This window comes from Cyrtonyx montezumae, unplaced genomic scaffold (genome assembly GCF_038088225.1).
Source record: "Cyrtonyx montezumae isolate F1298 unplaced genomic scaffold, pur_monq_1.0 scaffold_0, whole genome shotgun sequence".
NCBI classification, from domain to species: domain Eukaryota; kingdom Metazoa; phylum Chordata; class Aves; order Galliformes; family Odontophoridae; genus Cyrtonyx; species Cyrtonyx montezumae.
The window spans coordinates 26,661,425-26,678,810 of NW_027071824.1; the positions used below are offsets into that span (position 1 = coordinate 26,661,425).

Below are 17,386 nucleotides of genomic sequence, written 5' to 3' on the forward strand. Positions count from 1 at the left end.
TATTTTAATTCTGGCTGAGCCTGTTTTCTAAGGTGCATCTCGGCAGTGCTTAGCCTCATTTCTCAGGAAAGGAGGCAGAGCGTTTAGGTGCCTTCGTTTATGGTGCTCTAATGGAAATACTTTTGAGACATCTGCTTTAGCAGAAGAAGACAGATGCTCAGCCACTTCTGAGAAATGCAGTTCTGTCTACAGCATCAGTTAGAGGCTCAAAAATTAAAAATCACTCTTGCAAACATTGATGGCAAGGTAGAAATAGAGCAAACCACAGCCTCAGAAAACAAAATTGGAAATGACAGATTTTGTGAGAGCTTCTCAAAAAGAAAACTCCTACCGAGGACAATAGTCGTTTAGCCTTTACACAGGAGGACCAGCCCGCCAGAAGTGAACATCAAAGCATTCTATTTTCCATTAACTCCTTTCTGCAGCCTACTGCTCTGCATGCAATCTGTCATGCGAGTTGTAGCCCAGCAGTCAGGACACCTACTAGAAGTCAGGTCTGGGCTAATTTCCCAGCACTGTCAGCCTAATGCATCTAAAAGGATGCGGTTAATCTGAAGATATTTGCGCAAGGAATCTAAAATCAAACATAATCCTTAATTTCTATTTTTCAAGCAGTGTTCTCGTATTTTCATTCTTTCTTTAATCCTGTACTGTAAAATTACCTTCACACTGATATATCACCTTTTTTGGTTGGCCCAATCTTAAAGCCAGCTGAATGTGGGAAAGCAAACCACTCTCCTCACGGCCTCTCAGAGATTTGAAGTCATAAAGAACAAGGAATCTTGTACAGGAGGAAGACGGTTCAGTGCCTCTATAGGAACTCCACGCACGCTACCCTCACATGCCTGGAATTATAACCACTTTTGGACTGACACCACTCCTCTTTGGAGGCTGCATCATATTTAGCTCATGGAAAGGTGACTGCATCTCATCCTCCATCAGCCTGGACACCCATCCTATCAAGATCCAAAAGCTCCAGCAGGCTGTGGCAGCTGGAGCCCCTAGTTAGCATTACACGTGCAGTTAACAACCCCTTGATTCACTGCACTCCAGGAGCACAGGCAATAGAAGAGAAGCGCTTTTTTGTGCGTGTGTGTGTGTCTTTCAAATCCTTATTTCTAAAACAACAAACTATCAGCCTCACTAGTCTGGGCTCCCTCTATATACAGACGGGGGTGTTCATTGGGGTGGGGTGGGAGGGATAAGGTGGAGGACTGATCAAGTGATAACATGTTAGTGTAAACAAATACATAATCAGAAATTTGGGATTTCATTCTTACTTCCAACAGAAAGTGCTAGGGCACACAGACTCGCTCCGACTAGCACTTCACTTTTTTCTTTAATGCTACAGAAGCTTTCTCAAAGGTGCAAACATTGTCATTTGCTCAAAGATGTTTTAGATTAGGACTATCACTGTACTCAGTAAGCAACACATTTAAACCTGGTGATCTTTCATATGCGTGTTACCTCACAAGAGACTATCTTCATCACCAGCATGCCTCAAACCTGAATGAACTTTACACAGATTGAAGGCCCTCCAGCACAATGTAGACTAGGATTTAAGGATCTGATGGGTAAGTATGCCAGAGGCTGAATATGGCTATCAAAAAGCATAGTATTACACATTTGCAGCCTCTTAGATGAGCTGCATCTCCATCACAACTGAAAATTGCTCTCAGAAAGTAAATACAGAGCATGCTAGGCCTCTGCTGTTAACAAACAATCTTCTGACTAGATTAAAGTTGGATCTGATGAAGGTAATTCCTGAACGGTTATCTTGGATTAAGTGTTCCAAATGCCATAAATGACATACAAGTTTCTCATCACAGTCCTAAAAACTACGATTGCTTTCTCTGACCGGTACCATTTAGAGCTAACTACAGCACATTCAAAAATCACATCTGAGGTCAGAGCAGTTCGTACAATACACTTTTGCTCTTTCAGAAGAGTCCAAAGGCCAGCTACATAGTTGTCTGCTGATATATAAGACAGAGGGCACTATTCTCTACTTATTAGCCTTCAGGGTATTGTCAGAGGTTTCATACCCAGGATCGGTTTCTGTGTCTTAGTATTCTGTGTGTCTTCTGGCATGGAGAAGAGAATATGAATACATCTGGAATATCAATGTATTTCAAGCTAAAATTCATGCCTCGGTTAAGTATACTGACTTTGAACATGTAGCTTTTTATCTACGTGATCACTAATAATAATAGGGCATTCAGTAAGTAGTTTAAATAACAACTACCAGAGAATAAAATGTACTGACAACAACAAAAAATCCTGAAATTATTAGAAGTTGTATGCATCCTTCATATCCTGTTTATCTCGTTTCCCCAGACCACTAGTCTTTAATTCTGTAATAAGATGAAAAAACATATTTATGTGGATGAGTACACACAGTACTCTGCTGGCTGACTCTTCTACAGGCAACACTTCCATTTGTGATGCACTGAGCACTACAGAGCCCTAAGGGAACTAACTACAAGTTTCCACTTTAGAAGTCCTCACCTTTGAAGACACTGCTGGTTAAACATAGCACCTTACATTCTACCTAGAACTTCAAAGAGCAGCAGAAGCCAGTAGAGCTCTAAAAGTACTAGTTGCAATAATTTTTTTTTTAAACAAACAAAATTCAAAGTTTTGAACAAGATTCACATTTCGAAACACAGTGTACTAGTTAATGGGTAAGAAAGGTCTGGATCTCAGCTCTCAGGTCTATGAAAGCAACAAATGCAAGCTCCTAACTAGAGAGAGCTTTACAGTGACATTGCTGGTTCCAGCTGCAGGCTATTCCACAGACTACATTTATTAGTTTTACCTCGTCCAGTTTCTATGATACCTGCAGTCAGGCTTTCTGACCATCCATACTGTTTGGGCCTTGAGCCCCATTGCCACAGAGCAGTTAATTGTGGGCTGCTGCACAAGGGAAGGGCAGGAGCAGTGAGGGTGCAGGCCCACAGTACCTGAGCAAGAGCAGAGCAAGTCTGATGACGGTACCCAGGTTCATGCAAAGTCTTATGATCGATCACTGGACAAGTCTATGGTAATGAGGCACATCCATTGTGAAACTAGGAAGCAAAACGTCTCCTGTTGGTCACTATTTCTACTGAGTCAAGGTAGACCAAATTACTGACATTAATGAATGTTCCCTGAACCTTCATTCAGAGGAGCAGCTGAAAAATAAATGCAGTTCCACTGAACATTTGATGAAAAGCAGCTACACTTCACAAAGGCTAGAGAAGATAGTAAGGAATCTAATCAAACACGAAAAAAGAATGCTTCCTTCACTTCAAATCCATGTCTGTTTTACCAATTCAAAGTAACCCTATGATCCAGTTATTAATGCAACACCATAAGGTTGGAAGTTCAAGGCTGTTCTCCTATATATAAATTCCTTCTACCGTCCATAAGCTTTGTGGTACTCAAACCAATTAAAAGTTCAAAGACACGGGAAAATAGCCCCTTTATCTTTTAGCTTCCTCCTTGGCTCTATGATTCCAGGTGAGAAAAAATCAGCCTGGAAATAACAACAGCAGCTTCTGCTTATAGTCTAGTATTAGGAGGAAAAAAACAACAACACAGATTCTCAGAGTTTAACAGTTCTTCAGTGGGCAGGGTAGTTATTACCAACAATTCATATCATACCACAACTAGCACAGCAAAACTCCCACTCTTAACTGTATTTAATTTTTTCTTTTATTGAGGCCAACACAAATCTTTCCTCATATCAGATATGAAAGGCAAATTACGAAGAAATTCTGGCTCATAGTGGCATTCTTTTCAAAGACACTATTAAACACGAGATTACTGAAACTAAAGAACTTTCCAAAAAACTCAGACTACATTATTCCAAAAGCTTTGGGAGTGCGAAGGAAAAGGAAGAGAAAGAGAAAGAGAGAAAGGGAAAAAAAGAAAAGGAAAAGGAATATCCCTATCAAGACAGGATTCCTGCAGTGCAATTCAGATATTATATTGTGTAAAAACTGTCTTCTCATTTTTCTCATAGAATTAGAAATCCACTGTTGCCATCAATTTATTTGTTTAGTTGTTGCTACATGCAGAATATGAAAGAGTGTATTTATTGGGTTACAATCAGAAAAATACACATATAAAAATTATAATATTTTCATCCACTTCCAGTATTGAGTAGGGTCATCTGTGGGACCTAAAAGACAAAAGTTGTGCAGAGCCAAGTAAGACACATAAACATCAACACTGAAACAATTTGAATAACAAAAACTCCTGTGAAAAACTTCAGTACTGAAACTGCTCATGAAAGCCACGTGCCTGAAAAGTACCAAGTTTTCTGAATTTACTTAAATTCAAGAAGGGAATTTAGACACAAAATACTAGATAGATGCTGAAGGTAGACAAATTCAAGCCAGATAGAAGGCACTGAATGTTGTTTGTTTGTTTTTTACTGTAACTGAACTATAATTCTGCAGAATGTAACCTAAAGTAACTTAAGCAAGAACCAGATCACAACATCTTAATCACAAAACATGGTAAAAAGTTTGCTGATTCTTACAGAGGTTGAAAAACAGAAAAGTGAAAGAATTCTAAAAGCTGTTAGGAATAGTCATCATCCTCATTAACTAAAGACATTCTTGTGAAAATCTGGAAACTGGGCCAGATTTAATAGAGATTTAATGTTTTTTACATTTTGCCTCTGTCTTTGCATATCCTTTATTCGTTTCTGCTGCTCAGGCTTATCAAGCTTTCATCTTCCTTTCATCATATAATTCCCATACAAAGGAGAACAGAGACTATTATATAACTTAATATATGAAAATGCTGAAATACAAAAGTAAAGATATGATGATTCCAAAGCACATAAACAGAGGAAATCCAATCAGTTCCACAAACATCCACTCGAGTCAACCCCATTAAAAGATCACCAGAAACCTAAGAAAATGAAACTGCTGAGGATTACAGAGATAAAGACAATTTTCAATTACACTGTTGAGATACAGACTGAGGTAGGTTTTAAGTGTGTTACTCACTTTCTATTTGACTTAAGTGTTGATACTTTTTCTCTGTGGTACAATTTTCCCTCTACAGGATTTAAAATGGAATTTTCACATAACTATTTTTCTTTTTCCTGAAGACAGTAACTAAGCAGAGTACCTCTAACTATTTTTGGTGGTGGGTGTGCAAATGGAAGACACGAAAAGGACGCTGGAATCTCTAAAAACAACAGTTTCTTTACAAAAAACTATACAAGTATTGACGTGAAAAGTGGCTTCTGTTAATTTAATTCACTGATATATTATCCTACAGTGCTGTTAAAAAGTACACGTGGTGTGTTATTTTACATTTATTATGTTAATTCCATTTCAAATTCAATAATTTTATAATTAAATGCATGTATAACTGAAATTCAATCACAAAGTGAAATATGCCCTTTTTTAAAAGAAATAATTTTGAAGATCATTCTTTGAACTATAATTTTGGACAGGGAAAAATGTCTGGTTCTCATAAGTATTATTTATTGCCAAAGTAGAGCATGACAAGACTCGGATTCTTTCTCTCCTCAGCTATGTTGTGGTACACTCCACACATTCAGACGAGAGAACTGCTTAACTAAAAGTACCAAAAGCAACAGTAGTTTTTGGCCCTTTCAAGAAAGCCCTGCATTTTACAGGAAGGTCATTTTGTTTTGCTGGAAGGTGATATTTACACCAGTGATGCCATGTTTCAAACTTTTCAACAGATATCAGTACCAATTGTGTAACCCTTAAGATTAAGATATAATCTACCCAAGACACAAACCACAATTCAGCATGATGATTCCTCATGATTCATGATGAGCAAATTCTTCTAGTATACAAAACCAGAATAGTAAGGAATATCTTATGATGTGGTCAGTGGTACAAAATTATGTAGCTACACCTGGATACTACTCTGCCTCAGCTGGTACCATTAACCTAAGTTTTGTGACTCTGGTCTCACAGCATGTTTAGACATAGAAAGGGATTCATATACTAAATATCCTCAGCTTTCAGCCATTCCTTCTGCAGTCGTATGGTTCAGTTATTCTGTAAAGTTTGTAAGAAGAGGCTCTCACAGACAAAGAACAATCTCAGCAGCAACTATCCCACCATCTCAGTCTGCTAGCTTATCACATTTACTCTTTACCAAGGAGGAAGGTGGAATCTTCTCCTCTGGTCTGGATGTCCTGATCTGTATCTTCTACCTGAAGGAAATTAAAATAGGAAAAGCTTGTTTAGACTGCATCCAAGAAAAAATACAGTCACATATATTTTGAGAAAAGAACATGTCCAGAAAAGAACACGTTCTTCTTCAGTTGGTATGCAATTATGGGTAATATTTTGAGATGTTAAAAGCTAAAGTCCATGATGGAAGTGTTCTTCCTGAAGCTCCTAGGTTACTGTAATTTTCAAATCTATGGAAGAGTGAAGGCTCAGGATAGTGAATTATACAGATCACATATACACAGTGGTTGGTAGATCAGACTGTGTGAATTCAAGAAAAGAAAATACACTATTTATTTAGAACCAGATAGAAGCTATACTAAGAAGTATTTTCATATCATCTTGAGAGTGCCATGTACAATACTGCTTTACTTGTAGGACATAGATTCCTATAAGCAAAGTAGGATCCTAAATGTAAAACTTGGGCAGAATAGAGTTAACCCCCAAATACAACTTCTAAATGCAAGTATGACATTGTCAAAATACTTCACTATTTCCCCGCCTCACTACTGATGATTGTGGTGCTAGCAGTCTGAAATTATTACCATCACTTCTAGAACTCTGACAGCTCTTATAGGCAGATCAGAAAAGCCATATCCTTGCCAATGCCTTTCACTATTTCAAATGCACTAGGGTATCCTCAGTCTTAATAAGTCACACAGCTATTACAACCAGTCCTATTGGCACTGTCTTCCATATCTCCTTCCCTTATATTCAGCTCACTTTTGTGCTTTTTCAGACTGGTCTTCAAATAACAGCATGAGAATCAATACTCAAATTATTGATACTTTTAAACAAAGTTTTAGAAATACAAGACAATACACAGACAAAGTTAGACTTTTTTTTCACTATCTTTTGCACGTTGACTTAGAACTAGGCAGTAGTTTGTATTGAAAAAATGCAACTGATAAAACCTCTATGTCTATCAGTTGTTCTGTGGTAGAGACTGACAGGTACACAATAACAGTGTTTTCCATAGTTTTTACTGCTTAGTTTATTTTCAGTTATTTGCAGAAAGAGGTGACAATGTGATTCAAAATATGAGTGGTTTTAATTGCCAATTAATCAAGTTGTGTCTAGCAGTAGGCTATATGGTATCTGATGTTTCAGCCATGAACCTAGAATTCAGAAACTCATGCTTTATTGCAAACATTTGTTGTACCTCAAGGAAGACTTTTAAACACAAAGCACAAAGATTACCGAGAGTTGCAAAGCCAAGTTTTTAGCTGTTTTACTTCTCAATAACAGAAGCCCAACCTTAGCTTTAAATTAGATACCTAGAATCTATTTAATAGGCGTCACAATTGTCAGGCATTCAGAATGAGATATGGAAAACTCAGGACACTAAATGGTAAGTCTCTAAATCAACAAATAAGAAAGATAAAAAGAAGATAAAAAACGGAAGATAAAAAACTGAAGATAAAAAACTTCTACCTCTCTGCAAGGCTTTGCTGTCCCACTGTGTTACTTGGACGTACTCTCTTGATTTATAACACACAGCCAACACATTTATCAAAATACACAAATAAATAAATAAATAAAATACCCTATCCCCCAGCTCCCACCAGATTCCCTTCGTTCAAACCAGATAGAAGATTAGATAGTAGTTACAACAGACCAGTGTTTAGTATTCATCACAAAACGATGGATACCTCAGTTCAGTTCTTTTTCTGCCTGAGGGCATTCAAACCAACATCTCATTTAAATACTAGTGGGCCTTAGGTTTCTGGTGCTTTCTGGTGGAGGCACTGTTTCTTCCACTGTTGAAGTCAAGCCATTGTCATGGAATTCTTAAACATTAACTGATAAGCACAAGCAAAGAACACCTAATCACTGTACTTTTCAGACAGAAGATATGGGTCCCATGGTTACTGTAACATTAACTTTTAATGCGTTTTTTAAAGTGCATTTTATTTAATGATTTATATATAACATGCAACAGCAGGAAATTTAACACTTAACAACTTACCTTCCCATAGCATGGGAAGATAAGAGATGGGATAGATCATAGAATAGCTTGGATTGGAAGGGACCTTAAAGTCCACCCAGTTCCAACCCCTTGCCATGGGCAGAGTTGCCACCTACCAGCTCAGTCTGCACAGGGCCCCAGTCAGCCTGGCCTTGGGGTGCCCACAGCTTCTCTGAGCAGCCTGTACCAGTGCCACACCACCCTCTGAGGGAAAAATTTCCACCTAATATCTAATTGAAATCTCCCTGTTTTTAGTTTAAGACCATTCCCCATTGTCCTACCACTATCTGGTCATGTAATAAGTCAGTCTCCCTCCTGTTTAGAAGCTCCCTTTAATCACTGGACAGCTGCAGTGAAGTCTCCCCAGTGCATTATCTTCTCCAGACTGAATAACCTCAACCTTTCTTCATAGAAAAGGTGCTCCAGACTTCTGATCATCTTCATAACCCTCCTCTGGATGCAGTCCAACAGTTCCACATCTTTCCTGTACTGGGCGCCCCAGATCAGGACGTAGTATTCAGATGGGGCCTTACTGATGGCAAAGTAGAGGAGGAGAATCATCTCCCTCTCCCTGCTGGCCACTCCTTCTCTGATGCACTCAGACTGTTGGCCTTCTAAGCTGCAAGTGCACACTTCTGGTTCATGTCCAGCTTTTCATCCATCAGAATCTCCAAGTCCTTCCCTTCATGGCTGCTCTCAATTAGTTCTTCTCCCAGTCAGCACACACAGCTGGGATTGCCCCAGCCCAATTGCAACACCTTGCACTTGGCCTTGTTAAATCTCATTAAGTTCATGTATGCCACTTTCCAAGCTTGTCCAGGTCCCTCTGGATGGCGTCCCTTCTTTCTGTTCTATCAATTGCACCACACTCAGTGTAGTGTTAGCAGCAAACTTGCTGAGGGTGCACTCAATCCCTCTATGTTCTTTATTAAGTTTCTGGAGAGCACCAGTACCAAGATAGACATCACTTGTCATCAATCTCTACCTGGACACAGAGCCATTGACCACAGCTCTGTGGCTGTGACCATCCATTTATCCACTGAATTGTTCACTTTGCAAATCCATATCCTTTCAATATAGAGGTAAGAATGGGGCATGAGACCATATCAATGGCCTTGCGGCTTTTTATGTATACAGTAGATATCAGGATAGTAGATACAGTATATATCTACTGATATAGTAGATATCAGGAAGTTTTATCACAACCTATCACACTTTCTTCATTTTTATTCCTTCTTTCTCTGGTGAGAGAAACACAGAACAGAGAAAACAGCTACTTAATGGAGCAAATCAAATAGCTGTCAGCATCAGTAAACTTACGAAAAATTAAAACATCAAAAATCTTGGCAGGTCAGTTTAAAATGAGCTCTGAAACACTTCAAAACTCTTTCATAAGGAGAAACATGTTTTCCTACTAAATCGTTTTTATTTGTAACAGAGATTTCACTGCAATTATGGCATAATGTTTTAAGAGTGCCTTGAGGGTAGTAAATAAGGGTTAATTTTGCCTGTGTAGAGGAAACCATAACATTTTATTAATGTTACTGAATTATAACACAATTCAGTACAGTTACTGTGGAATACACTTTACGGAATAAATCTAGTGGCAAGATCTGTGGAGGTGAACAGAGTATCTGTGAAAATGATTGCTGACTAGCAGGCTTTTTGAGATTGCCACAACGATAAGTTTTGCTTTTTGCTTACAGTGAGCATGAATGCTACTGCTGTATTTGTTACATACACCATCAAACGATTTTGTCTATGAATTAAATTACAGTATCTCACTTTCAAGAATACAGCAAAAGCAGGTGAAACACATTAAAGACTTTACTGTATTTATTTATTAACACTCCTCTCTAATCACATCAGTCTTCTATGAAAACATCATCATCTGGAAACACAGAAGAAATTTAGGCTCTGCGGACTTAACAAAATAACTGATATTTCTCAGACAATTCTCTTCCTTTTGCTTATTTTCTTTAATCTATGTTTCTATGCCTTAACTTATAATAACGAGGAAGTAAGACTGAAGTAATATCAGCTCAGTGGTATTATCCATTACTGAAATGCCCATTCTATTCAAGAAGTGAGACTGGTAAATGATTCAAGAGGATTAATTTTTGTCAAAACAGGACTTCCATTTCTATTATTTAGGTAATGATCTGGAAGCTGAGACCTTGATATAGAAAATCGTGTAAAATGTGTTTATTTCCATACTGAAGTGTTTTACTGAAGTATGAGCTAAGATTTGCAACTAGACTTTACACTCATATTTTGGTGCAGCTCTGCCAACTCGCTGTAGAACTATTACAGTTTTAAACACCACTCAGCTGACAACAAGCACGTGAGATTTAAATACCACATGAAATATTTTTTATAGAATGAAGACTTACTTCACCTAGTAAAGTTAGTTTCTGCTAATGGTGGTACACAACTGTAAATTTTAAGAGTTTTGTTGCTGTGCATGAAGGGTAATGGCAAACACAGAAATATAAACCATATATAGACACAGAACTGTTATATTGTTCACAGAAAGAATTCTGAATACAAACATTTTTTACCTTGAGGTTGAGGATTTCTCCAGGGGCTGTCCCTCATTTGATTATGATACGGAGAAACAAAGGAGCTTCTATGAGTTTGCTGGAACCTAGGATTAAGTTCTCTTTGGTGTGTTCCTGAAAAACAGTTGTTACTGGCCAACTTTGGTGGTACAGAAGATAAAATGAAGAAGAACAGACAGTACATGTTCTTTTTTTTCATTTGTTTTTCTGGGGGGGGAGGGGGTGGGCGAACATTTTTTATTAGATTTATGCCAAAATAGTTATATACAAGTATGATTTTTTCAAATTACTCAGCCTAATAAGTATAGTTCTTGTCCCCATTTCCATCTATAGACATCATGATCACAAGCTGCTAACAAGTAATAGCAGATCGAAATTTCCTGACACAGATTTGGAAACTGCAGCCATTGGAATGAAACAGAAATCTCTGTCCAAATTAGAATCACAAATCATAATTAAGATGGTTAAGTACTACTCTAAAGCAATAGCAGACACTAACAAGGTTTGGTATCATAAACCACCAACAGATACCCTTAGTTTTGAATGCTACCCACCATTACAGTATAGTATCATATCCAAAAGTGGACAGAAGTGCTGTTACTCAATGCAAAGTACTGAACTAGCAGAAAATCATTCTGCCTGTTGCAATTTTCAGAAGAAATTATTAATGGGTAAATTTTATCCTCACAGATATCAAGCTTGATTGGGTATGAAGCAGGTAATAAAGATAATACCAGCATAAACACTGTTACATGATGTCCAGGTGATTCAGCCATAATCCTATCATGCCTGAACCAGATTAAATTTACAGTGCTAGATGAGACTGTTGTGTAGAGATTGGTGACTAATGAAAGCAGAACCACATCTCTCATGGTAGACATTGAAACTATAGAATAGCATATATGAATAAAAAGGTCCACAGACAGTTTAGCTAGATCATCTATCAGTTTAAACATTTAAAAGCTATCAAAAAAGCCTTCTTTTCACTCACATAAAAAGAAAAAGCACTCAAGTTTATATAGAGAAGCTGACGTACAAAGAGGAGCTACAGGTTCTTACTGTACTGTATAATGATTATCAAAAGCTGAAGGCATAATTTTTTTCTTAATAGAAATGACTAGCAGATAAAGCCAACACTGTCTTATCCATATTTCAAGAATTATACAGACACTATTTTATAACAGCATTTTGAGTAGTAGTAATGACATTTTAAAATCTAATAATTTCAGAGTGAATTATTTCAAAGCCTCAAAAACCTCAACAATCAAGATGTGTGTGAATGATGCTGAAAACATTTTAGATTTCTTTTTTTTCTGAAGGTCAGGCAGATCAGGTGAGAAAACAAACATCTATAGTAAAGCAAGCCATATGGTTAGAAAAAATGTAAGCCAAGTCTTAGGCTGAAAGCCCTACTCCACACTGCCCCAGAGCTTGCCTTAGTTTTGAACTGCATCAGTCAGTCTTCAAAGCCTTACTCAGACCTTAGACTATCACGGCTAAAATACATCCCCTGAGGGAAAGGCAGAAAAAAAATCGAGTCATTCAGTTCTTCCTATAAAAATAACTTTAGTCTCTGAACAAATAGCAGTGGTTTCTGTCAGTGAATAATATTTTACATATTGCATGTATCTCACTAGCTATGTAACTAGATGAAAATATTTTATCCAAACTTGTGTAATCCAATCCACATGAATTCCTAAAAGCAGGAAATATTTTCTTAAATCTCTCCTTTGGTTTCTTGGAGAAAAAGCTTACAATTTACTTAGCTTGCTATGCTCCTTAGGTAAATGCTGTTGCAGTTAAGGATAACTGAGCTTATCAATACACTGATTTGGTTGAGAAAATTAACATAATGCCAACCTGTGATACATCCATTCCCTCTTGGTCTGCTCTGTATCGTTCTTTTCTTCACTGCACAAACCTTGCAAATGAGCGACTTCAGATTCTGGAAGGGTGCATACAAAGACTCCTGCAGACAACAGCATTAACATTAATGGCTGTTCTATCTTTCTATCCTCAGGTGTAGCACAAATCAATCTCATGTATTACAACCAAAATAATTTTATTAGTCCACGTTCATACACATGTGAAGCAGGCTCCCTAGCCCAGGTTGCACAGGTAGGCATCCAGGCGGGTCTTGAATGTCTCCAGAGAAGGAGACTCCACCGCCTCTCTGTGCAGCTGTGCCACTGCTCCGTCACTGCACTGGGAAGAAGTTCCCACGCACATTTGTGCAGAACTTCCTATGCTTCAGTTTGTGGCCATTTCCCCTCATCCTATCACCACACACTGCAGAGAAAGAGTCCAGCCTTGTCCCTTTGCCTCCTGCTTTGGCAGGGGGTTGGACTCGATGATCTCTAGAGGTCCCTTCCAACCCCTACAATTCTGTGATTCTGATTCTGTGAAAATAGTGTTTCCACTGCAATTCTCTTAAAGTTATTGAATGCATTTAAACCATCATAATCAAAACAATTCCGATTCAGAGATATACCAAACATCCTGAAGTAATATAACTGTCCAGATACAGAGAGACCCTAGGAGTTAGGAAACAAACAGGGAGCACCAAAGGGGTAACTTCTTCCTCTTATTTCTCTTTACAATAACAAAACGCCCATGTAGAATAATTTTATTTTGTTTTCCTCAAAAATACAATGCTGCAGCTATCATCAGGTTAGATTTGTGATGCTGAGGGGTAGACTGCTAACAAACAAGTGCTGAAAGACTCTGGCTTCCAATGATACATTAAGCTCTGCCAGGAACTAAGTACCATTTTTATTTATTAAAGTTGGATTTATACTAATAGGAACAACCAATCACATACATCTGTTGCCTTGCCAGTGTCCCCAGCTAAATTGGCATCTCTCAGCAATCCTCCCAAAAACAGATTCTTGTTTTTCAAACTGATAAGCTGGAAAGCTATTTTATTTGTCTGGAAGCTCTCTCTGCCATATATGTACCATAAAATCATACCTAAAAAATAAAAGAGTTATTTAAAATACTCTAAAAATTAACAGAGTTAGGCTATTTTATTTCTCTGCAGAGGACAGTTTATCTGGACCTTATTTAAACTTGAGTATCATGCTTTTTAAAATCCTAGATATTTTAGTTGGTCAAGTAAAACTCCAGCTCTGTCTAGGGATCTAAGCATCTTTCTTCATCTCCTGAGCCATGCCAAAATAGAACTTCAATCTGGTTACAATGAGATTTTCAAATGTTAGCTGAAGCATATCAGTTCATATATTTCAGAATAACTCTCAGTCAGTATCTATTTTTTTTTCAGATTTATGCATGCATATGTTAAATGCTGCTCTCTAACTTGAATTCTACACAAATAGAAAAAAAATAGTTTTACAGAGATGTATGTAAATGTATGTGGTTTGTTGTTTTTTTTAATTTATTCTTTAGATCCTCTATTGTTCTGCAAAAGTTCTACATGAAAAAACAAATGAATAGCTGGTCCAATCCAAAATCAGCTGAAATCAACAGACTGATGGCCTCAAATTGTGCCAGGGGAGGTTTACATTGGATATCAGGAAAAACTTCTTTACAGAAAGGGCTGTTAAGCACTGTGATAGGCTCCCCAGGGAGGTGGTTGAGTCACCATCCCTGAATGTGTTTAAAAACCGTCTGGATGTGGTGCTTGGGGACATGATATAGTGGTGGGTTGTTAGAGTTAGGGTAGTATAGTTAGGTCATGGTTGGATTTGATGATCTTGAAGGTCTTTTCCAACCTGAGCAATTCTATTATTCTGTGATTCTGTGATCAGTAGGAGCCACAGCGTTTGGATGGAGGTGACAGTCTTAATCATACAGTTGACTCCATATGGAAAGGATTATCATCTACATTCAACCCACCTACATGCATTCCACTCATCCCCCAGATTAGGATGTAATCCAATTGAACATAAAATTGGATAAGAAAACTAAACTAAGACTGATATGAAATGTACAAGATTAAAATTATCAAAAAACCCCACCTCATTTATCTATAATAATATTTATTTGAACCTCAAGTGACAGATGTAACGACAGATAAAAGCCATTTCCAAAGTAAAACTTTCAGAAATAATTAAATTATACAAGTTTTTCAGTTCAACACTGAATATAGAGGTATGAATTTAAGGTCTATCTGCACAGGTGAATACAGATGTACCCAATCTCCTCTCCACATATTCTGTGTTGGTGGGACATATGCCAGCTCTCTGGTGCATTAATACAGCCTTGTACCTTGTCAAGCAGACATCCCCTCTGAGCCTGGATATCACTTCAATGAATCGTTGTGACCAACACCTAGCAAGACTGCTGCTATCTGCTGCTTTTGTCAAGGCAGATGTTTTAAATTATACAATTTTTAGGTAACACAGCATGAAAATTGTACAAGCCCCTAGCTTCTTAAAAATGAGATTGAGTGTTAAGTACTTGAAAGTACAAGAAGACATAACATACATGGTGAGATTCTGTAAAAGAAATACCTACATGATACCTTCCTCTCGCTTTCTGTTTCTTCTGGAACTCACTAAACCTTCACCTCAAATTTTAAGTTCCTTAATACCTTCAAAATATCGCTCTTACGTGCTTTAAAAATTATGCCTAGTATGCTGATCTAAATACATCCTTGTGATTTTGCCTATAATCGTACAGCAGAAAGATCTCACTGTTATATACTTATGAGTACTAGAAAATTGCTACAGTCATTTTCATTTTTTGAAACTGAAGAGCATTTTTATACTTTCTCATATTGTTTTCTGAGTATTGGAAACATAAAGAAAGGCAGATGTTTAGCTTCCTGCATAGTCTCAGTATTTCTTACCTTCTTATGATTTATTTGCCAGGAAGGATGAAATTGAAATAATAAAAAGAAGGAAAATAAAGAGGGCCAGTGCAACAATAAATATTAATATATATAATTACGGACAGGTATATTTTTCAAGGAATACAAAACTATTTAAGAGGATGTCATTACTCACATTGCCTTCCAAAAGCTCCTCCAAAGAGCAGCTTCGGTGAGACTTCTGGTATTTTTCCTGAAAAAGTTTCCCATCAAATACTTTCCAAGGCATCAAATCATCCATGCTGAATGGAAAGCCACAGGCACTATTGGCCATGAGCAACGTTGTAAGGCCACGAACCAAAACAGCACCAAGATGTACAGCTCTGGAGTCCACTTGCACAAGCTGATAATGTTAAAATAAATAATAAGTAAGTAGACCTCACAAATCAGGGAATATAATCAACCTTACCATGACACAACGACACAAACTGTAGAGCAAATGAAAACTAGCCTCAAAGCTGTGACAACTGTGGTTTTCTATTGCACAGTAGAATTAATTAAATGATTCTGTATCTAGTTTTATTCAACAAAATGAACAAAGTGGAGTTTCTTACGGGTACATCTGAAGTGAAAACTGAAAGACAAAATAAACAGCTGTTCTCTACAGCATTTCACAAGATGTTAGCAGTTCCCCAGAAAGAACTGTTAGTGGAATGTAAAATATGAACTGGGTGTATAAAAGAAATGTGTATAATGATTCATTGGCCTTCCACAGCTTGATCAACCAGCACTTATGAGATCATTTAAATTACAAGATATGATGGAATGAAGTTTATTGTGCCCAGGCTTCAGAAATACTTAAATACTCAAAATTTTCCTCTGACTGCATACTGAAAGACAAATGATTTCTCTTAAACACGGATGTTCCCAGAAGAAATACAGGAATGGTATGACAGCATCCAGAAAACAGAAAATCAGAAACTTAGCAAGACAAAACTTTTGGCCAAAATTAACTCAGTGGGTGAATTCAACACTCCTCTGTAGCAGAAAGTAGCAAACTGTAAAAGCCTTGAATCCAGAAAGTGGAAACCTCATTGTAAGTATTCTGTAGATGGTACAGACCTCCTTGATAGGGAATGCCTTTTCTACACTCTGTATTGAAGCAGTCTGTCAGGACTAGGAGGGGTTCATAACAGCATGGCCATCAATACTGCAATCCATAGCAGCTGTTGTACCCTTAAGAGTACAGTTTTCCTTACAGTGTAAGTTATACTAGGAATGGAACAACACCCAAAATAGTCCAGAATAGAAAGTACAAAGAAATGGCTCAAATTCATCTTAACTCTACTTCCTAGAAGATTCTGGAGGGACAGTGCTGCACCACAGCGCGGTGGGCATGGGACAGGCTGCACAGGGCAGTGGGCACGGCCCCACGCTGCCTGGGTTCAAAGTGCGTTTGGACAACTCTCTCAGACATAAGCTTTGATTTTTGGGTGGGTGGTCCTGTGTGGAGTCAGGAGCTGGTCTCTGTGATCCCTGAGGATCCCTTCCAACTCAGGATATTCTATGATTCACTATTACTAATGATAGTATCATTTTATATCTTGAAAGCTTCCCCAAAGATTTACATGTATGCACATATACCATCTCTATTCTATTTAAGAAAAATTACAGGTAATAGCATACAACCTGAAATATTGTACTACTGGATCAGAACTTTTTTTCCCATTATGGTCCACGTAACAAAACCAGAAAAGCTTTGCTAGCAACACATAGCCACAAAAAATCTTTCAAAAAAGCCAAACACAATAAATCATTTGGGAGAATGTAGCTGGAAGTTGGTCAGAGAATTAATGTTGCTGTATTATTC

The 17,386-nt window shown here is 37.7% G+C and overlaps 1 protein-coding gene across 1 annotated transcript in view; it reads right to left on the reverse strand.

Moving 5' to 3' along the window:
- Positions 1-4,017: 4,017 nt before the first annotated feature.
- FAM120B (family with sequence similarity 120 member B) overlaps positions 4,018-17,386 on the reverse strand; it is a 46,746-nt gene continuing 33,377 nt past the window's right edge. Inside the window, exons 7-11 of the mRNA XM_065730676.1 lie at positions 15,713-15,919; positions 12,606-12,714; positions 10,746-10,859; positions 6,139-6,196; positions 4,018-4,165 (exon numbers count right to left, since the gene is read on the reverse strand). Coding sequence (XP_065586748.1) covers positions 4,153-4,165; positions 6,139-6,196; positions 10,746-10,859; positions 12,606-12,714; positions 15,713-15,919 — 501 coding nt within the window. The 3' untranslated portion in view covers positions 4,018-4,152. The remainder of the gene's footprint in view (positions 4,166-6,138; positions 6,197-10,745; positions 10,860-12,605; positions 12,715-15,712; positions 15,920-17,386) is intronic.